The sequence below is a fragment of the Podarcis melisellensis genome (assembly GCF_964234715.1).
Source record: "Podarcis melisellensis genome assembly, chromosome: 7".
Classification (NCBI taxonomy): domain Eukaryota; kingdom Metazoa; phylum Chordata; class Lepidosauria; order Squamata; family Lacertidae; genus Podarcis; species Podarcis melisellensis.
In genome coordinates, this window is record NC_138539.1 from 88,920,370 (window position 1) to 88,944,126 (window position 23,757).

Here is a 23,757-nt window from a genome sequence, read left to right on the forward strand (position 1 = left end):
ATCCACACAGAAGTAGGTAGTGAAAGGTCCACAATTGGTATCTACTAGGTGACAAAAGGTTTTCCCCAAGAAAATCTCAGTTCTGTCTTTCTCTAGAATAGCTGGCTAGCAAGTTGGAGACAAGCTTTGGTGAGTGTGCCATTTCTAGAAAAAAGTTGCCGGTACTCACCATGAAGTTGTTAGAGTAAATACTGCCAGGGGGGGAAAGCATTGGGTAGAAGTAATAAATTATAATTCTTCTTGTATACTAAGGTTGCCATATTTTGTAGAGCAAAAAAGAGGACACTATGATGGCCATTCAAAGCAAATTAATGTAATTTGTCTCAAATTTTACCCCTGAAAAATAGAACGTGTCCTGGAAAAAGAAGACACATGGCAACCCTTTTATGCAGCCCGTAATAATAAAACAATGCATCATCATCATAAAACAATGCCTACTGGGCAAGATGGAGAAAAACAAGTTTTTGCGGTGGGAGACAGCCAAGCAGAGGTGCTTTCCCCCTCGCCTCCTGCACCCGACTCTGTCTCCTCCTCAAATGCTGATCCGAAAAGGGGTGGGAGGTTGCACACACACACACACACAATTTTTTCTTGCAAAGAGAAAGTCTGTTTCTCTCCCCTGCATGCTGATGTTTTCCAAAAGGCACACAGCTGGGCACTGCAGCAGCTGTGGCTGCTCCAATACCCACCCACAGAAGCTGCACAATCTCTTCAGATGAGAATGGCGTGCCCCAGACCCCCTAGGCAGGTTCTTCTGCAAGGATGCCCAGCGAGATCCCCCCTTCTCTCCAGGAAGGGGTGGGTAGCCAAAGGCAAGCTTAAAGCACCAGGGGACTGGCTAGCTGGTGGAGGGTAGGAGCTGCAGCAACAGCAGCAGCCACCACCAAAAGAGAAAATTATGTTGCCAAGATCCACTCTCCTCCTCCGCCGCTGTGGCTCATCCAGCCATCTGGAGCATGGAGTTGCCCAGGGCCACCAGCTGGCCTTGCAAAAGCAGCAGCATGGTCCACTGGCGGAAAGAGGCACAAGCTGCCACTGCCCCTCTGCACCTGCACGACACACTGCCCTCCCGAGTCTCCTCCTCAGAGCAGCTCCCCCCCGCCTCCCCTCCCTCATAACAGGACCCCAGCTCCACCCACATCGTAATGGGGTGACCCAGCAGGAAAATGCATAGCCCCACAACACGCGGGAAGGGGAAGTGTGATGTGCTCAGCTTTTCCTCTCTGCCTTGTCACCCAGGATCAGTTCCTTCTCCCTGAATATCTGGCAAACATGTCCATTTGTCATTATATTTATTACTCCATAACCAGTCCTTTTGTCTGGGGGGGAAAAGGCCCTGGTACTGCATACCGGCATCTGACACCAGAAGAAAAGCTCTGAGCACAACCAATATATAAGAATGAGCTCCTCAGCAACATAGAGAATATTATTGTTCATAGAAGAGGTTATATATTCTTCATTGTGGTTTTCTTGCCCACTTGGTTTGCATGTATCTTAATGTTTTAAGCTTTAATTTTACTAACAACAAGTAATTCAGTTTGCTGACTAAAAGTAATTCACATTGGCCCAGCCTTTGATCTCTGTTAACACAATTGTTTATATGAACTTCCTCCCCTGCAAATGCTTTTGGGTGTGTTCATTTTGGGACAGGGCACTCCCTGAAAAAGCTTATAGCCCTTGGTGCACTTAATGTACTGGATGTTGTAAATGGGGCGGGGTGTTTTTTGTTTTTCTCCAGAAAAAGGGGACATAAATGTAGTCTTGTATCATGCCACCTTTTCAGAGGTTATCTGCTACAACCTGATATTAGCCGCATTGCACTGGAGTTAGTGAGGTCACTGAATGAAGTCTTTCCCCTGGAGATTTTTGCCAAATGCAGGATTTCTGCTGAAATGAAATACTGTGAGTCTAACTGGAAATATTCTGGTACCATACAAATATAAATGGGCATGTGTATGTGTGTGTGTGTGTGTGTGTGTGTGTGAGAGAGAGAGAGAGAGAGAGAGAGAGAGAGAGAGAGAGCGCATACACTCACATACACACTGTGGCATATAATTTGTTTGGTACCAGCTACAATTGGAGGTCTGGTCTACATGTAGCAGAAGGAGGGGGAATTCAAGTAATGGGATGGACTACACCACTTGAGACTGCAGGCAAGGATTCATATTTTTGAATGCTCCCATATTTTCTCCCTATAAGTAGAAAATTCACATAAGACAGAGTGAGTAGCATAGACACTTTTTCTGTGATGTGTTAGGTTGTGTGTGTTTTTTGTCCCAGATGAAGGTTGAAGAGATGTTGTCAACTTACTCTACCACCTCAGGATTTTGTTACCTTATGATGCAGGTTAGACCTCAAGAGTTTTCTGCGAGAAAAAAGTGACCACCACACCCCCATTAAATAGTTGAAGACACATGCTTACCACAGTATAGCAACCAATTCTCTAGTTAGTCAATCTTCATTAAAGTCAAAATGTGATCATCAGGTTGCCAGCAATGACCATAAATTTGTTTCTGACAGTGGTATATCTCTTTCTGTTTTTTGGCTGTCTTCATTAAGAGACCCAGTGTATCATAAAGACCCTGGAAGGAAGAAGGGGTATCTCACTTCATGCCTGATGGGAGACAATCTCCTTTTGCACTTGGAAGCACTGAGAGATTGTCTCCAGGGGCTGACGTAAAGTGAGACTGACCCTGTCCTGAGTTTTCTGTCCATGCCAGAAGATTTGGGGGAGGACTGGCTGGTAACCAGAGATAATGGCTGGCAACCATTGCTTCTTCCCCTCAGAATGAGGAGTCTGAACCCTGTGTTATAGACTGGGAAGGGCCAAACCCTAGAAATTAAGACATTATAGAATTTTGATTATTTGGGATGTGAAGAGGAACCATAAACTGCGGAGGAATTTCTAGGCTAGCCTATGCAAAATGACCTGGCTAAGCTAGGGACATTAAGGAAGAATATGGGGCCACTGAGGGCCACTGGCTTGCAAGAGAACTATCCCGAGGTGTGAAGAGACTGAGTTTGGAAGGTTACCATGGTAACTGGGTGTGAGGTAACAGGAAAATGGTGTTTTGAGCAAGGTTTGCTGGGAGGAAGAAGGTGGCAGGAGGTCTGAGATCTATCTTTGGACAGGCTGACTGCAGAACTGGCTAGGAGAGATGCCCTGGACTCCATGGTTGCACTGCTGTGGGGTACAAGCTCCTCTTGAAATGACCATGCTGTAAGATCTGGACTCTCTCCATGCAGACTGAAGATGTAAATAGAAGAATAAACCATATTTCTTAAAGCTACGACAGTGTCCCCCATGTCTCAGTTCTCCAAAGGAACACAGACCTGGGGTGAGTGCCTGGAATCCCCTGGGCTCTTGCCACCGCTCAGCAGAGAGGTGGAGGCACCCAACTGTTGTAACAGGTAACCACAGATAATGGCTAGCAACCATTGCTTCTTCCCCTCAGAATGAGGAGTCTGAACTCCTCATGATGCATCTTCAGTATAACAGGCTCAGCACTTCTGTTGGAGAATCTGGCCAAAACTTGGAGATAATGGACTTTCCACGCAGTGTTTTTCTTCCTTCTCAATAAATGTTAATTGCATATTTGTTGTATGAAATCTTTTTTCACAGATATCTTTCAAAGTAACACTTTTGTTGCAGGAATGTGACCTTTTGAGGTATAAATATTTTATGCCTGGAAAAAATGTGATTCTTCTGACTAGGTTAGTACACCTGTTACAATGACTGTGTAGAATTCTCTGGTCTTTGGGACGGGGGGGGGACCCATCAGCTCTTCCTTGCAGCTTGCTGTTAATGTGAATCTTGGGATCGTATATGGCCAGTTCATTTTCTTCCTGTCTGTTTTCTCAGATTGTTGCACTGTCATCTTGGTGTCTCCTGAGGGATTCCATGTATTATACCTGCTCTGTTGTTGCACTTATCTTGGTAAGTGCTCAGAGATCGCTTTCCTGAATAAGTCTTTCTTTGACAATCCAAAGTGCCATTTCTCCCATTTCATAGGGGTTCACTAAGCTGATTTATTTTTACAAGAAGTTTGCTTTTCTTGAGTGTTTCATTTAAGTGAATATAGGACCTTGCCCATTGCAATTTACATCTTTACCAGTTTAGTCCATAGTGATTTAAGAACTAATGTTCTGCAACTTCAAAACATAGCTTCAAATGCCAAAACCAGATTTTGGTTGGTCCAGTGAAGTCAGGGGGGAGATTTCATCCTAGGTGGTTTCATTTAGAAAATGTGCAATAAGACTCTAGCCTGGTGAGACCAGATTTTTTTCTCTACAATAAGCAATTGTTATTTCACACTTCTGGCAAAAATATTGTTATTACTTGCTTTCGCTCCTAATGCATTATGATTCCTACTATTTATGATCAGAAATAGCGCATTTCCAGGCATCTGTTGGAATTTATGAAGAATTTTCTGTAACAGTGCCTCTTAAATTGAATTCTGAAGACCACCAGTGGTCTCTGGTATATTTTCTGGTGTACCTGAGACCATAATGAAGAGTCTGCTTCAGTTACTGCTAGAGTCCAAGCAAGTGATTTTCTGTGGGCATATATAGGGCTGCTGTTCAGTTTGTGGATGTGTGTTTTGCAGGTTCTGGGGATGAGGGGCAGCCAGGCAGCCACCATGATCTGCAGAATCATGGCAGCTCAAAACACTGAGAAAATTGTGGCAGGCACATGTCCAGAACCATAGAAAGGCATCCGTTTATAGAACCAGCTGGGTTGTGAGACTGCTGGGACCCCCTCTAGGTTTGCCACATGTCCCTTATAATAAGGCATGGGTAGGCAACCTAAGGCCCGGGGGCTGGATCCGGCCCAATCGCCTTCTAAATCCAGCCAGAAGACAGTCTGGGAATCAGCGTGTTTTTACATGAGTAGAATGTGTGCTTTTATTTAAAATGCATCTCTGGGTTATTTGTGGGGCATAGGAATTCATTTAACCCCCCCAAATATAGTCTGCCCCCCCACAAGGTCTGAGGGACAGTGGACCGGCCCCCTGCTGAAAAAGTTTGCTGACCCTTGTAATAAGGGGTTGTCCCTTATTTAAAGGGAAAATGCTGCATCCCTTATTTCTGCCCCGCTGTCTTCTCCCTGCTCCCTGAGTGTTGCCTCCCCGCTGCCTGCCTGTGCCCCTCCCTGTTACACTCAATCCAGGAGTGACACCGCTGTGGCCCAATGGATGGGAATGGAATGGAGGGGCGAGGGAGGAGAGGAGGGAAGGTGAGGCTGGCCAGCAGGAGTGTGTGTGTGTTTCACATTCAAGCTGGCAGTTCTTTTCCTACTGACCAGGGAAGTGGGAGGTAGTAGGCCTGGGTCCTTGTTGCTTTTACGTGCTTCGCTGACCCTCTTCCTTTATGAGGGGTAGGGTGGATATTGCAAACCTATTATTTAGCTACCAAAGAAACCTCCCCCCCCAATCCATGACTTTTTAAAGTGTTTTAAATGTGTACAGCAGATGAGGACTCAAACTCCCTTGCAAGAAACTTTCACAGTCCTAAATTCACGTTCAACCTGATCCTTTGAAAACAGAAATAAGTCCCAATTAGTTCAGTTGAATTTACTTTCAATTAATTATGTATTGAAGCCTTAAAATGTTTGTTGTTTTTACTTATTTAAATAAATTGATGCAAAATATTCTATAAAGGACCGGGCCAAAATGAAGCACACATGTAACCCCAGTGGCTGGATGACCTTGTCTGACTATGAGGCATGTGCTTGAATGCGCGTGGCATTGGCAGCTACATGAAGGGGACGTTGGAGGCAAAGCTCTGTGAGGAAGAGAAACAGAATTGTTGCTATCTTCACCCCTCCTCCTTTTTTGGGCTGGGTTTCTACATTTACCATTCTTCTGACAGGCAGAAACCCAGCAACTGGGAAGGATGTGAGTCCATTTAAATTAATGTGCATCACTAACTAAGATCCGTAAATTTCTTTCACTCATTGTAATGGATTGCTTTGAAGTCATTTCTGCAGCAGGTAAAGTAATTTTTAGCCCCTACAATTCCTCTCTCCTGACACATTCCTTATTTTGCCCAAATCAAAGGTGGCAACCCTAATCCCCTCCCATGAGCAATCATAGGAGGGGGGGCAATATCTGAACCCACCATGGAAGAGAAAAGACGAAGAGGCTATTTTTGTGATTCCTCGTGATAGCCGATCAAATAGCAGGAGCCTTTCTCTTCCCTGCTGGTCTCACCAGCAGCTCTGTGTCCTTTACATTCATCCCTTTGCTTCTTGATTCCATACCTCCTGTGAGAAATCTTAATATGTGTGAAAGTGCAAATATCTTCCAGCCTTTCATTGTATCTATGTCCTGGTGTATGGGGGGGGGGGGCGTAATGTAAAAAATAAACAAGTAGAAGATAGAGAATTGGACATTAGCTTTTCTGGGCAGAGTTCTTTTTTACAGCAAATAATAGTAGCCCCCTCTCAGGCTAAGCACAGTACAGAAATGTCACCCCTCTTCCCAGTTCCATATAATTTACAATGTCATGTTCTGGGAGCATTTAGCCAATTTGGAATGGCAGGAAGCAGGACAGTAAAACCTGAGGAAGAACTGCGTCCTCTCTGCCTGACTCTGCCTTGTCACATTATGCCCAGACACCTTATTGAAGCATGGACATGTGTCCTTGGCTATAAGCTGACTCACAAGAAGGCCTGTACTTGAGGGTGACAGCTATAAGCCGACAGCAAAGAAGCAATGGATTCCTTCCCCTCTCACACACACTGACTGTAAGGAGCAGGAGAAGGCTGGAAGGGGGGTGGCTTGCAAATATTTCTTCCCACATTTATCAGGGCACTTCATTTGCTACCATCATTCCAGGCAAAGCCGAGGGAGAACAGAAAAGCTGAGACGTAGCATTTGAGTGCAACCTAGTGGTGACTGAGGGGGAGAATCTCTTTTTTATCTGAATTTCTGAAGGGTAGCCATGCTTGAACTGATCTATACATTATGTAGAATGACGGCCTAGGAGTCTGGACTATCTCTTCAGACTGCAAGTGGGGGATTTGCATTCTTGAATTCTGCCTTGCCTAAAAAGGTATCTGACTAAATCGTAATCTGGGTGGGGCCATTGAATCAGTTGTCTTAAGTAAGTAATGGTAACTTAAGCCCATGGATTTCACTGGGTCTGATCTGAGTATCGCCTACACCACCCTCTCTGTTTAGGAGTGAATCAAACATATGATACCTTTTGGCTGCTGTCTTGAGTGGCACAGAGCAGAATTCTGCAGAGAGAGGGGGGGGGCTGGAAACCTATGCAGGTTTCTTGTAGCTGTGGATATGCTTGTCAGCTAAATATATTAAAGCCAAACTACACATTAGCTCCTGGTGGGCTCTCCTGGCATCTTGGTTTTTTGCTTAAAAGCAGCTGTGTAAGAAAGAGGATGCAAATGAAGTCTGAGCAGGACTGAGGCATTTCCCCTCCATGCCATTTTTTTCTCTGATAAGAATTTCCTCCCCCAGTGCTGCTTCTCCCATACAGTTTCTCTTCTTCTTCACAGCTGCTAAAAATCAAAATGTATTGAGTTCTGATTGTAGATAGCCTTCATTTCATGTACTTTGGCCCGAATGCATCTACTTTCTGTAGCACCTTAGGCTCTGAAGAATATGGACTGCTGACCCTTAGGCCTCAAACCCATGGCAGCGCACAGCTTGGTTGCAGGACAGTACCATGGTCAGTGCCATGAAAACTAACATGTCATTTCTAGGCATGGTTGTGCACTAGAGCCCTCTGCACAAGTCTGGTATGCCTTGCATACACAATAACCCAATTTCAGTCTCTGGATCTCAGAGAGCAGGGCTGGGAAATGTTCTATTAAATCTGTGCCATATTCATGTGCTTGCTTCTTCATATACTGGTTTAGTACATTGGAAGAGGGTTATATAGAAACCTTTATCTAAAAGTTAACAGATTATAATGCATAGAGATTGGATTGAAAAGTGAAAAATCTCCTTTCCATTTTACATTTTGTGTTTCTTGATAAAATCAATTCTGCATCTATAACAAGTAGAGTTGTACATTACAGATGATAAAAATTGGATGTTGGAAGGAATGAACTGTGGGAAATTATTTGAGATACTAGAAGAGAGTTTGTGTCAAGAGATATTAAAAGTCTTTTAAAAAGTGTGGCATACCTTACAGACAGTCTCACATGGTAATACATTTTTATAACATTTTTCTCCACAGATTATTTATGATGAAAAAGTTGCTTGGTAAGTAGTGCAACTGTCATTTTTTGACTAATGGTAGCGAGGGAGGCAAAAGTTCTGCTGAACAACCTGGGGACCAATTTCCATTTCTATAGAGCTTCTAAATAGGAAAGTGATTCATGGAAATCTTTTTAGAGTTAAAAGAGGAAACATCTCTTTCCCAGCACTTTCTGGGCCACCCACACAGATCTCCACTGAAAATGCAGGGCCTGTAGAAGCAGCCTGAATAGACTGTCCAAACAATTTCCTTTCAGCGTGACAGTCACAAAAGTAGAAAGCTGAGGAGGGCACAGGAGATGTGTAGTTGTGTTGCAAGTACTATTGCTCTAAGAGGCTGGCAACATGTGATAGCTACCATGGGGATGCCTGTAGAAATGGCCTCATTTTGGGGAGCTATTCCTTGCCTGCCAGCCATCTACAGTCACGATCCATGAGCTCCCTGTGACTGCTGGGGTTCCCTTGTGTCTGGGTTTTCAAGCACTGCAACAACCTGCAAACGCATCTGAGCTGAAAATAGGGTGTGGCAAAGTGAATGTGGGTATGCACAGGCAATGATAAGACTGTTACATTGCAAAGACAAAGAAATGATGCAGAGAATGGTTTCTAGGACAGAAAAGGAGAATTGGCAGCTGGGGAATGAAAGGAGGCAAAGACTCATTTGTATGCTCACCTAGATGCCTTGGTGCTGCTTCTTCCAGTGAAATGCTGATTATTTGGGAAAGGCTTGTGTCTGGGTCTCACTCAGCTAGGTGTAGTGCTTATATACATGCGCATACATCTGCATACCACAGACATTTGGGATAGTACCATTAAGAAGACAGTCCTATGTAACAGTGAGAGTGTGAAAGGAACAGCAGACATGTCAGCAAAGAGGTTAGCAGCATGAAGAAAGATTTGGATGGCAGCTAATGGGAAGTTGGAGCTAGGAGGCAATGACTCAAGAAGAGAACAACAGAGAACTGGGAATGAGCATGATAATTGTTGCTAAAGTTATTTAGCAAATTATTCTGATATTTTATGATATGGCAATGTAGAAATACTGAAAGGAAGGAAGGAAGGAAGGAAGGAAGGAAGGAAGGAAGGAAGGAAGGAAGGGATTATTCCCCGTCCCCCTAGTGAGATTCATTCAGCTACTGTGAGTGAAGGTTTACTTGACTTCCTCTGGGGAGAAGGTGTTGGCTCTGTTATTCCCCATCAGTTTTCAGTACAACAATAAACTAGCCAATTTGGGCAAGGCCACAAGGAAATGGCATTTCCATAAACCCTGAGGTCACAATCAGCAAGAGCAAGTACTAAGTTAGGAGACCAGGCTGGAGCGTCCTGCAGGAATGAAGTAACAGGAACAGGGTCTTGGGCAGGAGTCCTGTACTAGCAGGGAAGTTGCCCAGCAGAATCCAAGAAGCCAGAACTAATTTTGCCAAACTAGATGAGGTTTCCCACAGGGTTGTTGAGGAACTAGGGGCTGGTGGTGTTTTTGTTATCTCCTTTCTGAATCTTCTCAGTGTCATTTAAAGTCTACTCAATATTGATCCAGAGTAGATTCCAATGTATAGTTAGCAGAGTAAAAACTTGAACACATTGCAGGATTCCCAAAAATAGACCAGAGGCAATTATATTTCATCCAACAGAGCTTTACTGCTACTGAAGGCAAATGAGCATAATGGTCACAAATCCAGTACATTCAGGATTGGCACATAAGAAATCCAGTTACAGCAGACTTAACATAAACTTACAGTAACTCATAACAAGACTAAAACTTATCACTAAGCATACAGAACACCACACCAGACAGAAAAGAAATAGAAAGACAGACGACAGACAGACAGACAGACAGAAAGGAGATAGAAAGACTATCAGATGAATACTTTCTTGCACTAAGAAATGCAAGCTGACACTCAGAGCTCTGAAGCAGAGCATGCATGAGACTTCTTCCTCCCAAGCTGGCTAGATGGAGGGAAGGCCTCGCAGTACCAAATGGGCACTTGGTCAGTGGATGTGAGCTGCAGAGGAACCATCAGGGCAAGGCAGCTCCCCTGCTCCTCTCCTGCCTCCCTCCACCACTTCCTTTCTTCTTGATCTCTGCTGCTGAGCCTGAAATGGAGGTATCAGTGTGAGGGAGGCATTATGAACAAGATGAGCAGTGGTGGTTGAGGCTAGGGTGGGACAAGATAGTTGCTGAGGTACCGGAGCTACGAAGGGCCTGTGCCTAAGACGCTGGCTGGCAATAGCTCTCCAGAAGAGGCCGAGCTAGGTATATAGTTTTAGACAATTGGTCCCTGGCAGTTTCATAAAGTGCCTGTGTTGACTAACTAAAGCTCAGACAACTATTAAAAGAAGTAACAGATAAGAACACCAGGTTCCAATTGAAAGAAGAAAATCTGGTGGTCTACCAAGACAACACAAGCTTTAGCCACTTGATCATAGGAACTCCTGCTTAGTCTCATAGTAGCTTTTGAGATTCCTTCTTCACTGATATCATGTTAGGCATATGGGATCACCATGCTAGTTTCAACTGCTGTCTGAAATATATTAAAATGTTGTTTGTTCTATGTAATTTCATTTATTATAAGCTGCCCTGGGGTCTCCTTAGAGAGGAAGAGTGGTATATAAATGTGAAGCTGATGATGGCTGATGAAGATGCAAGGCAAAGATCCATATAGAAAGAGTAATAATATAGGAAGTTACAGTAAGGACCAGCTTTTATGATGAGATTAGGTAGGCTCCATCTCTGAAGCACAAGACACTGCCTGCACCACTAGACTTAGCTGCTGCCCACCATGCTTCACCTCCTACCTGCCAGACACTAGCCTGTAGCACTCAGGCTCACTTTCCTGAGTCTCTAAACTTCAGAAGACCTGGTAACTCTAGGCATCAATGGTCTAGAAACAGATCCATTTCAGCTACGTGGAACCCTATTCCTTATTTGTCTTCATTTTCTTCCTCTTTTGGTTGCAGGTGGGAGTCTTTAATTCTAGTTCTAATGTATGCTGTCTACATTCTCATCATGAAGTAAGTATCATGTATTCTTGTCTGCACATTGCTAAGGTTACCTTAAATGGATGTGGGTCTAAACCACTGAGCTTCTTGGGCTTGCCAATCGTAAGGCTGGCAGTTCAAATCCATGCGACAGGGTGAGCTTCCATTGCTTTGTCCCAGCTCCTACCAACCTAGCAGTTTGAAAGCATACTACCATGAGTAGATAAATAGGTACCACTGTGGCGGGAAGGTAAATGGTGTTTCCGTGCTCTCTGGCCTTCATCACGGTGTTTTGTGTGCGAAAATTTTAGTGATGACCCAGAAAAGCTGTCTGTGGACAAATGCCAGCTCCCTCAGTATGAGTGCTGCACTCCATAGTCAAATTCGACTGGACTTAACCATCCAGGGGTCCTTTACCTTTACCTTACCTAAATGGTTGTCTTTCAAGGAGCACTACCTACAGGTAGAGATGCTGTTAAAAAAACCCAAGCCACCGATTTTCTGTTCTGTTAAATCAGAACAAGAGTGTCAGTGTAGCCTCAGAACTTGGTTAATCATGAAAACCTGACTATGCATTCTTTTAATTAAAAGTAGGTGCCCTGCTTCCAGGCATTTGGACAACACTTTTGGTCAGGCTTTTGGTAGCTACTTGTGTCCATCCTTTGTTAGCTGAGTGGATATTTTGTGCTGCTTTAGACAATTTTGTAATTTATTCTTTTGTTATTGGAAATCTCTTTGGGACACCTGAATAAGTGAAGTGATATATAAATCTTCTTTTGTGTCAGTATCTTGTAGCCGAGTAAGATTGTATTCCATGAATATGGTCTTAATGGTGTGTCCATAGTTGACTGTGAAGGCCAGTTCTGGGGACGTCGGTTTCTGGCTAGGAATTGATCATGGTCAGGATTTGCCAAACGTGCCTTCCTCTTAGTTTGTTTCTTCATTTTGTCCTGCGTTCTGGCTTCTTCAAAGTCCATGATGCTTTTGGTAGAGGTTATTCTCCAATTGGAATGCTCACAACCAGTGTTTCCCAATTTTCTGTGCTTATACTGAATTTTTTTAGCTATGCCTTGGGAGTGTCTTTAAAGCTCTTTTGTTGTCCACCAGCATTTCGCTTTTAATTATTAAGATGGGAATAGAGTGGTTGCTTTGGAAGACGATAATCAGGCATTTGAAAAACATGACCAGTCCAACGAAGCTGATGTTGAAGAATCATTGCCTCGACACTGATGATCTTTGCATCTTCCAGGACACTGGCATTGGTTTGCCTGTCTTCCCAAGTGATGTGTAAAAATTTTCAGACACTGTTGATGGAATCTTTCGAGGAGTTGGAGATGGCGTTTATAAGTGGTCCATATTTCACAAGCATGCAATAAATTTGGTAGTACAATAACTTTGTAAACAAGCATTTTGGTTTCCCTGTGAATGTCCTAGTCCTCAAACACTCTGCACTTCAGTTGGGAGAAAGCTGCACTTCCAGAGCTCAGGCAGGGCTGGATTTTGGCATCAATATTTTCCCTTGTGGAAAGATAACTGTCTAAGTAGGAAAGTAATTGACACTTTCCAGCGTTGCATCATAAGGTTGGATTTGTGGCATGGGGGGGGGCTGCCTGCTGGTGCAGCATTTTGGTTTTTTGGATATTGAGCAATAGGAGCAATAGTTAGGAGACAGTTAAGACCTTTACAATAATTTTGTCTGCCACAGCTAATAAAAAGATGCCTTGATAGTTTCCGCAATCTGTTCTATCACCTTTAAAAAATTTTTTTAAAAAATTGGCATCCCTAAAGTCCGCTGTGATCTTCACTTTCTCCCAGATTTTTTCAATGAGCTTGTGAAGTTGTTGTGTACTTTTAATTCCACACACTTTGAAAACTTTGTCAAGTACCCATCAGGTCCACTGGTTTTGTTATTTTGAACTGGTGTTTCTTGGTTTGGTATCCAATAGTTTGTTCACAGGCTGCAGTAATGGATAGTTTTAGCTTGCTGAAGTGTTCCTCGATGTTATCAGGAAACTCTGAAAGCAGGTGGTCCTTAAGAGTTGTTTGAAAGCAATCCCGATGAATTGGATCTTGAAGGGCTTGAGTGTTCATCTTATGCCTTGGGCTTCTTTGTTGAAGCCTGTGTTGAGGTATAATCTTAATAGCCATCATGGAACATATTAATTGTGATCTGTCCAACAGTCATCAACACTCATTATAGCTCTGGTAAGGAGTACATCACAGCAATCTTTAGCTTGGACAATTACATAGTCTAAGAGGTGCCAGTGGTTCGACAAAGGGTGCTTCTGTGATGTTTTAATTTAGTTATTTTTCAAAAGAGTGTATTGGTAATAACAAGGTTGTGCGCTGCACATACAGTCAAAAATAAAATTCTGTTCTGGTTGCTGTTGCCAATTCCTTTTTTTCCCAATAGTCCCGGGCCACAGATAGAAATCTTGCCCAACTCTTGCGTTAAAATCGGTGTCTCTGATAGGTTGGCATCCAGTTGAGAATTTATTTTTTCTTTAATGTCTTCATCAGCATCCAGGGTTGGTGCATAAGCGCTTGAAATAGTTGCCTGCTGGTTTTTTGTGAGTTTTATTTGAAGGGTTGAAAGTCACTCATTATGAGAATGTATAATAAAAGCTTTGGGAGAGGCAGAAGAGGAAGAGCAATCCCAGCAAGAAGACTAGATAAGACTAGAAACTTGAAGAATATGAGTGACCTTAGATTTTTTTGTGGGATATAAACTGTTTGAATATTAAAGCTAAAAGAAATAAAACTATGAACTTTTTGTTAAAACAAAAACTGGATTTATATGTCTACAAAAACACACACATAAAAAGGCAACATAGGAGATTATTAGTGAATAAAAAGCTGGGCAATGAATTTATTGCTTCAGACACAGTTAAAAAGGGGGGGATGATCTATACCAACCCCAAACTAGAACCAAAACAAATAACAAAGGATGAAGAAGGCAGAATGTTAGTGGTAGAAATCACTATAGAAGGAGAAAAAAATACTAGTTATGGGCATCTATGCACCTAATGAAAAAAAGGTGGAATTTTATAAGTCCCTGGAGGAAAAATTATTTGAAAGATATAATGGAAAGAAAATACTATTAGGTAACTTTAATGAGATAGTATCCCTAGAAAAGGACAAAAGAACTAGGGGTGGTGTGGCCAAAGAAGGTAAACTTCCAATAACCTTTTTTGAAATGATACTATTTTTGGACCTAACAGGTGGTTGGAGGTACAAATACCCGACAGTGTGTGAGTTCACATACTATTCCTACCTGAAGGATGCCCATAGCAGAATCGATATGATGATATGGCTCTCAAAAGAATTAATACAAAGAATGACAAAGATATGTTGCCTGAGAGCACTCTCAGACCACAACCCAATCAAAATGGTTTTAAAGGGAGAAAATAAACAATATATAGATGGCGATTAAATGAAAACCTCCTAAAGAAAGAGGAAGTGGTAGAGAAAGGTAGAGAAATAATTAGAGAATACTTTAAAATAAACCTAAAGGAACGGACCAGGAAGTGGTCTGGGATGCTGGTAAAGTAGTGCTGCGAGGCTTCTTTATTCAAAAGAAAATATATTACAGAAAAAAAGAAGAAGAAAAGCAAAAGATTTTAAAGAAAATAATGTGTTTTGGAAAAACCTTGGTGGAAAAGCCAGGAGACAAAGCCATTTTACAAAAGTTGAAAACACTACAAGTACGATTCTCCTTGTTAATGCAACATGAAATTGAACAGAATATAAAATCCCTAAAACAGAAACAATTTGAGTTTGCGAACAAATCAGGGAAGTTATTAGCATAATACAAAGTCACAGAAAAAGATATCACCAAGGACAAGTGCTCCAAAATAAGGAGTATAGACAAGCAGACAAATATAGACATAGTCTTTTTCTTTACAATCACTCGTGTATTTGATACACATAACATAAATTTTTCTCATTATGAGAAAATTGGTTAGAAAGAAGGGTGGCTCCCAAAGTTTTATAGGACCAGTCAGGTGAGCTGCATTGGCTTCCTTGACTTCCTGATTAGCTGTCGAGTCAGTAATGGGGGCTTCCATTGCAAAAGAAAAGGTACTGAAGGCTGACACCTTCATTCACCCAACCAAAAGGCTTTGCTCAGCTGCTCCACACACCATAGCTTTGCAGGCATCGCTCCTAGTCTTATTTTCTATGGACTCACATTCTGAAGTTTCTCCTCAAGATCTTCTGCAATGGAAGAATTTCAGGTAGGAACAGTGTACTCACTTCACATATAGCCATATTTCAGTCCTTATTTCTTCTATTTTAAAAATGTAACATTTATTTATTAAAAGGCTTCTTAGGCACTAAAATACAGTGGTACCTCGGGTTACATACGCTTCAGGTTACATACGCTTCAGTTTACAGACTCCGCTAACCCAGAAATAGTACCTCAGGTTAAGAACTTTGCTTCAGGCTGAGAACAGAAATTGTGCAGCAGCGGCAGCAGGAGGCCCCATTAGCTAAAGTGGTGCTTCAGGTTAAGAACAGTTTCAGGTTAAGAACGGACCTCCGGAACGAATTAAGTTCTTAACCCAAGGTACCACTGCATAGGGATTGCCAAAACCTACAAAATGATACACAGGTCTGTCAGGAAAACCCCATGAGAAAGCCATTGAGAAGACATCTCTTTGTTCTTTGTATAGGTTTAATGCCAGTCTACAACATATCTTTGAAAGGAGGACAAAGAATGCAACAAATATGGTGAATGGACTAGCAAATAACACAGAGATGGATGACAACAGCAATTGTGATGCTACAGTAGTATTATTAAAGAAAGGTAACTGTTCCAGTAAGTCACACACTGCTTGTTTGCAGAATCCTTCTTGATGTTCTGGTGGGCCAGGCTAGATGCCACTTTAAATACATCTTTGAATCCCATACTTGGGAATCCCCATGTCATCTTTTAATCAAAGCAGTAGTGGAGTCCTAGTCTAGATGTTGTTTTCTCCCTAATAAAGCTGCTATTTGCTTCCTGGAGCAATATGCAGCCGGGGGAGGGGGAAGAAGCACAGGGGAAAGGGTTAAACCATGGGTGTAATCCTGATCCATTGGTCACAGCTTCCTGTAACTTCTTTTGAAAAGAGTAACAGCAATTCCAAGCATGGGATTCAAAGATGTGAAGTAGCATTTAGTTTGGCCCCAATCTTTGTGAGACATGTCAACAACTGGAGAAGTTAAAGAGTGAAATGGTGAAATGCCATTTTTGCAAAAGAGACTTCAATGTAGGAGCATATTACAGCATTATAACAGATTTTCATGATCATTTTGCTTTATTGCCCATTGTTTATAAAGCTTTATAATGTATGTGGCACTTTACGGAGTCACATTTAAAGAAAGGGGGGTCAAAGAAAGAGCACCTCACCCAAGGAGCTTAAAATCTAAATTTAAACAGTGGAGGAGGAGAGGTAAAGGTGAACTGGGCATGACCAAACACAATTATGTGTTTTAGCTGGGGAGGTGAGAGCTTTGGCTCACAAGAAATTATATCATTTTTAGAGAGTTGTTGACAGCTTGAAAGAGGAATTGCTGCTTGTATGTACATTCATCCCGCTTTTGCCTCCAGTAAAAAAAATATGCCAAACTTGAATGATAGAAGGAAACAGAGGGGTAAAAGATTTGTGTGTGTACACAATGGGATGCAAAACCTCTTTGGAGTCACTGTCAGTTCTCTTAAAACTATTTTCTGTCTCTGGCCTAAGTTTTCCAGCATGCTGTTCAAAAGCTGTACCCAACATCCAATGCATCCATCTCAGAGATGGTTCCCATTGATTTCAATGACATTTACTCCCTGGTAAATGGAATAGGATTGTAATCTGAACCATCTATTAGGATAGCCTGGATACTGACATTCAGCAAGAAGATACTGAGTATGCAGGCAGAAAATTCCATGATTACAGGCAATCAGTGAGCTTATGCAGAAGCAAAATAGCAAGAAGATGATTCCAGCTGCCTGTAAGGGTGATGTCAGGTAAACCCAACCATGCTCTTAGGTAGACTGAATTGTTTAATTAGTGTTCATTAATGTGAGTGCAGAGTCTGCCTTTTTCAGCAGATTTAAACTTTTAAAATATATTTAGTAGTCAGGACTTCACTTTTCCTGTCTGAGAACCTGGTCTATAATTTCTTCTACAAACTGTATAAAAGTCTTCTTCAAGCTGACCAAGATAAATTGCCCTTTATAATGTATTTTACATGTCTTATATTCTGGTGCAACTGGACATCTCCTGTTTGTAGCCATTATCAGTTACTTAGATTACTGTTTGATGTGCTTGCTGCTTTATGTGGCTGTCCCACTATGGATTAAGTCACATTGAATAAATCCCCCCCCCCCAAATGTATGAACAAAACTAATAGAGCAGTCTTGCTCACATGAGAGTGGCTCCAATTATATAAGTTTCCTGCAGCAAACTCATAAAGTGTATACAACATGCATTCACTTTGGACTGCACTGGGTCCTTGTTCAATGGAAGCCTTTCATGGAGCTGGTTTTAACCTTTGAAGCCCTAAATAGCTCGAGACCTGGGTACCTAAAGGACCACCACCTTCCACACCTCAGAGGTGAGGTGTTCGTATATAATGTTTTAATCCAACAGACCAGTTTTTCTGTGGCTATGATTTTATGCTCTTTGTATGTATTTCTTGATTTAGTCATTGTTATGTTAGCTGCTTGAGTGGTTTTATCTGAAGGGTACGATAGAAATGTCTTAATTAAAATAAAACAAATAAAACTGGGCCGGTCATGGTTCCCTGTTGAGAGTACATGAGTAGGTTGTCTTGTTTACATGTTTACCACAGGAAATAGCAGAGCAGATGTGGCAAGGACAATGTGGAGCCACCAACAGACCTAGTACACTGAAGTAAGAGGAGAGGATGCGGTCAAAGTTCCCCCAAGTATAAGGCAGTGATAATTAAGAACTAAGCCTGGGAGCTGTAACCCCCACCCCAGATTCCCTCATGAAACTGATCTGCATCATGACATCAGTCTGGTCAGAGGGAGGATCATGGGGGGAAACAAAACCCAGATGATGACCACCAGCAGAACACGGCTGCTGCTGCTGATGCCACCAGTGAATTTTGTGCCCCCTAATTTCACTCTTCTGGAGGAAAGTCCAAATGCCCAACCCTCATTTTTGCCACTTCACTTGCAAAATGGGATAGTAAAGTGGGGGGGATACATATTGGCTCAACCACACAAATCAGAACTGTCCCCATGACGTGGTCTGGAGGTCTTCAGTGGTAGAGCACCAGCAGGTCACCACAGGTTCTTTCCCCAGCCTCTCCAGGTTGGGCTGGGAGGGACCCTCTGCCTGAAGCCCTGAAGAACCACTGCCAGTCAATGTGGACGGAAAGAGGAACAGCAGATGGACTAATTACATCTGCTGCCAAAGTCTCAGGTTTTTCCGAACTAGACATTCTTTTAGAGTTTCTAAAATTTTTTAGGAGAGGTTCTTAGCGCTGCTTATTAAAGAGAAGCAATGTTAGGGAACCCCACTGAACAGCTGGCTGTCATATGGTGGCTTCAAATAGGATAAATATCTGATGATGCAGAAGACTTTTTCTCTCCTGTTAATTTCCCTTAATTGTCTTTAGGAAACTTCCATCGCAAAGCCTCTGTGATCATGGTGGATGAATTGTTGTCTGCATATCCACACCAACTTTCCTTTTCAGAGGCTGGGCTGCGGATTATGATAACCAGTCACTTCCCCCCCAGAACCCGGCTCTCCATGGCCAGCCGCATGTTGATCAATGAGGTATATTTTATGTTTTGTGTAAACAGTGCTTGCTTCAGCAGTGATATGTAAACTGGAAGCTACTGGACTCTTTTTATGGGGCATCTTGGTGGGTTGCTATGAGTGATGACCACACTTCTTCCTCTCACCTCATACTGGATGGCCAGAATCTTTATCACAGCAGGGCTGCCCTGCATGTTTCCCCAACTGGAATATAATGGTAGAATGAGCCATATTGGGGTCTGGAGCACAAGAGTAGAGGAACATGAGCTGCACTGACAGGGTCAAGGAGGTCCTCTGTTGTCTGAGGAGAAAAGAGGAGGGAATCAGGTCCCCAAGAATGGAACACAGCCCAGTCATGGCAAGAACTTGGAAACACAGTCCAAAAATATAATGCCGCTTTGTTTTCAAGACAACGTATGAGATTGGTCCCTTTTGCTCCTCATGTGTTTCTCAAACAGAAATCTCTGCCCTTAGTTCAGGCCATTTCTGCATAGGACAGAACAAAAAATACACCTCCTTAAAGGGTCCTAAGTATTCATGTAAAAAAGCATTGTATTGATTAAATTATTTATGATTTTTCAAAATATAGTACATTAATACATTGTTATTTGTACTGCTACTTAAGAACCTTTAAAGCTAAGGTTGCAGTCTTTAATAAGTTTACTTAGCAGGTTAATCAACTAAAGCTTTAGCTGATTAATCAGTATGTTCAGTTATAATCAGTGGGGCTTGGAACCAAGGATGAAGTTGTTCATTTCTTGATGCTGTTGTAGTTTTATAATACAACACAAGTGACTATTTAAGATGGCTGTTCTATCTAACAGGGAGTGAGAAATTTTTGTAAATGCAATTACAAAACAAGTGTCAGTGATGTACATATATGACATACCGTATATTAAAATAATGTTATTTTGATAATTTAAATATATATTGTACTTTTCTGTATATAAGACGAGGGTAGATAAATAGGTATTGCTCCAGCAGGAAGGTAAACGGCATTTTTGTGCGCTGCTCTGGTTTGCCAGAAGCGGCTTAGTCCTGCTGGCCACATGACCCGGAAGCTGTACACCGGCTCCCTCGGCCAATACAGCAAGATGAGCGCCGCAACCCAAGAGTCGGCCACGACTGGACCTAATGGTCAGGAGTCCCTTTACCTTTTTATTTAACTCTAAAGTAATGTTCTAAATGTGGGCTCGTCTTATACACGGATAGTGCAGAGGGGGGCAGGAGGTTGTAAGTGGCGAAAGCGTGGGTGATTCGTGGCTGCGACAAGGGCTGCTTTTAACTGGCTGCTGCTGCGGTAGTTGTGTGTGCGCTTGCTGGCTGCTGGTGGTGATCAGGCAGACGCTTTATGGCTTTTGTTACACATGCAATTGTCAGCGTTTGTCAGTCTGTTGAGTGATTTTTGGCATTCCCCCTCCCAAAAAAGCTCAATAACTCTGTGCACCCCTCCCCCAAAAAAGCGCAACAACTCTGGGTCATCTCCCCCCATTTTCTAAAATTGGAGCCCCCAAAATTCATGGGGGGCGTCTTATACACGGAAAAATACATATTACTTGCCCTCTTAAAAAGCTAGCTTTTATCAATGTATATTGAGATTCTTATTAACTGAGGTATGTAGCGGTTTTGTACATCAGCACAACTTGTAAGAGCTCTGAAATAACATGAGTTGATACTACTATATTACCTGCAGGTGAAACATTTGTCTTCAGCAGTTGCTATGGAGATTTGATCCTACAATCTCTTCTCCCTCCTCCCTATTTTAGTCTCGTTGCTTTTTAAAAGCTCCTAATGCATTTGCCATTACTTCTTTAAACAGAGACAAAGACTAATCAACAGCAGAGTATACACCAATGGAGAATCTGAGGTGGCCATCAAAGTCCCTGCCAAGCGCACAGTAGAGAATGGCTCAGGGCCCAGCAATTCTGCAGAGAGAGGTGCAAATGGAGCGAGACGAGATGAGGAGGCTGCAGAGGCTGGGAATGAAACAGAGAATGAAAACGATGACAATGAAAACAATGAGAATGATGAAGAGGAGGAGGAGGAGGAGGAGGAGGAGGAGAGTGGAGAGCCTTACACTCCCTTTGATGTACCATGTAAGAAATTCCTAGGTTTCACAAATCTGTTTGCTTGTTTAATATTAAACATACGGTACTTATTTAATTTTAATATTTCAAAGTCTGCTTTTTAAAACATTCTTTAGACATCTAGACAATTGGGAGAGAGCTCCTTCAGAGTAAGGCAAGTTACTGAGCAAAAATCCTTCTTGCCATTTGATGCTACATGAAGGCTTTGGAGTGGGGAAGCACTAATGATCATTCAACCTAAATGGCAGAAAATTTAGACCTCAGTTGAAACTTCCGCCTTGGTTTGTAGGCAAAGTGAGGTTGTTGTGCTGGCCTCAGTTGCTCAGTTCTTCATTTTGATATGCTGTATTCTTTTTCGTATGCATTTATCTTAGCTCTGAACTTAAGTAGAATTTTTGTCATTTTAAAAAAGGAGGTCATAAGGCATACAAGATGGAATCACCTTCTAATGTTGGGGTTTGGGTTTTTTGCAGCTGGCGTAATAGAAATTGCCAAATGGTTATTCACTTGGCCTCTGTCCTTCCTCTTGTACTTCACGGTGCCCAACTGTAATAAACCCCGCTGGGAGAAGTGGTTCTTGGTCACTTTTGCTTCTTCCACCCTCTGGATTGCAGCCTTTTCCTACGTGATGGTATGGATGGTACGTATTGGGCCTGACGAATGCTGGAGTGCTTTGAATGCTGGAAGTGTCCCCTTCTCTTGACAGTGCCTGGGCATATGGTGGGTCAGATCAAAGAGTCATCTGATCTAGCACCCTGTTTCCAAAAGTGGCAAGCCAGAAGCAGGGCATGGCCCTCCATGATTTACCCTTCTGCATCCAGCTTGCTAAGTACAATTTTGGTATCATAGATCATAGAAAGGCAGAGTTGGAAGGGACCCTGGGGCCATCTAGTCCAACCCCCTGCAAGGAAGGAGAGTCCACTACCTTCCAAGAGAATCTGTTCCATTGTCAAACAGTTCTTACTGTCAGAAAGTTCTTCTGATGTTTAGTTGGAGAATTTTCGGGTCCTACCCTCTAGAGCACAAGAAAACAAACTTGCTGCATCTTCCATGTGACAGCCTTTAAGATATTTGAAGATGACTATCATATCTCCTCTCAATCTGCTCCTTCCTCTTCAGGCTAAGCATACCCAACTCCCTCAACTATTCTTCATAAGGCTTGGTTTCCAGATCCTTGGTCATCTTGGTCACCCTCCTCTGCACATATTGCACTGGTCAATATCCTCCTTAAATAGAGGCATTCAGAATGGACACAGTATTCCAGGTGGGATCTGACCAGGGCAGAATAGAGTGGTACTATTACTTCCCTTGATCTGGACACTCTATTTCTGTTGATGCAGCCTAGAATAGCATTGTCCTTTTCTGCTGCTGTGTCACACTGTTGTCCCATGTTAAGTTTGTGGTCCTCTTTTAAGGGTAGAACATTTTGTCAAAAGCCTTACTGAAGTCAAAATTCAGTACATCCACCTCATTCCCCTGATCCACCAAGCTTGTAACTCTATCAAAAAAAGAAATTAGATTAATTTTCCTTAACTTGATTTTGAGAAACTACTCTGGGTCTTAGTAATCACAAGTCCTCAGTGACTGACCATTTAAATATCTGTTTTAGAATCATATTTTGTTTTATTAATTATCTGCCCTTCACCCTAAGGTTAGGTTAGCAGGTTACAGTATTAAAACAACTTTAAAAACTGTTTAAAACAACTTGCAATCATGAAAATAAGCAAAGACTGGCTGTGCAAAGTACTGATTGGCTAGCTCTTATGACAATCACAAAGCCCTACCCCACCCCCTGCATTGTTTCTTTAAATAAAATACTGGCTTCATACCATTAGATAAATTTAATGGGATGAACGTGCCAAATGTCTAAATTTCTTTTCCCTTTTCTTTTCCTCTTCTTCTCTTGAAGCAAGAAGGGAGGGAATCAGCACTGGATCTGGAACTAAACTGGTGAATTTGGAAGGGGCACAGCTCAAATTAAATCCACAACATTACCAGGCAAGGCTGGGAAAGATTCCTGCCTGGGACTGCAGAGAGCTGCCTCCAGTACTGTATTAGATGGCCCAGTGGTCTGACTCAGTATAATGAGCTTGCTATGTTGAGAGCAGGGGAAGCTGAGTTCTTCCTGGAACAGAAAAACCCTCCTATAGATTGGTACATCTGTATGTGCTCTGAATGAGCTTAAGCATCCTAACGGTCCATTTATTTTCTCTAGGTAACAATTATTGGTTATACTTTGGGTATTCCAGATGTGATCATGGGGATCACATTTCTGGCAGCTGGAACCAGTGTCCCGGATTGTATGGCAAGCTTAATTGTAGCAAGACAAGGTAGGTTTGTGTAGTTTGTTAAAACATTGCTATCAAAGAAGCTGTTGCAGGTTTTTAAAACAGAACCATTGCCTCTGCTTAAAGGTAAATGCACAACAAATACTGTAGCATAGAGCAGGCACTTGGAGATCAGAGGCTATTCGGATGCTGCTTGGTAGAACACTAACTTAACTGAGTGAATTGACAAAAAAGTTTCAGATTAGTTTCAGTATAAGTAAATGAAAGTGATGCACCACCCTCAACCAAAGCCTTTCATATACTTCTACTGAAATTGAGGGTGTCTAAACCTTTTATTCCACTAAGTAAATCTGAGGCAGTGTGGAATGTTTTGTGGTGGCTCGTGCAAAAAAGCTTGTGTGAATGAAGAACCAAA

The 23,757-nt window shown here is 42.3% G+C and overlaps 1 protein-coding gene across 3 annotated transcripts in view; it reads left to right on the plus strand.

The window, feature by feature from the left end:
• SLC24A3 (solute carrier family 24 member 3) overlaps positions 1–23,757 on the plus strand; it is a gene marked incomplete at its 5' end in the record, with an annotated part of 160,708 nt that overhangs the window by 123,831 nt on the left and 13,120 nt on the right. For 2 of the 3 annotated variants that reach the window (XM_081917825.1, XM_081917823.1), the window contains 8 exons: positions 3,863–3,937; positions 8,206–8,231; positions 11,184–11,237; positions 15,878–16,023; positions 18,825–18,985; positions 20,787–21,063; positions 21,528–21,694; positions 23,270–23,384. In XM_081917825.1, coding sequence (XP_081773951.1) covers positions 3,863–3,937; positions 8,206–8,231; positions 11,184–11,237; positions 15,878–16,023; positions 18,825–18,985; positions 20,787–21,063; positions 21,528–21,694; positions 23,270–23,384 — 1,021 coding nt within the window. The remainder of the gene's footprint in view (positions 1–3,862; positions 3,938–8,205; positions 8,232–11,183; positions 11,238–15,877; positions 16,024–18,824; positions 18,986–20,786; positions 21,064–21,527; positions 21,695–23,269; positions 23,385–23,757) is intronic. The other variant, XM_081917824.1, reaches the window with a different exon arrangement.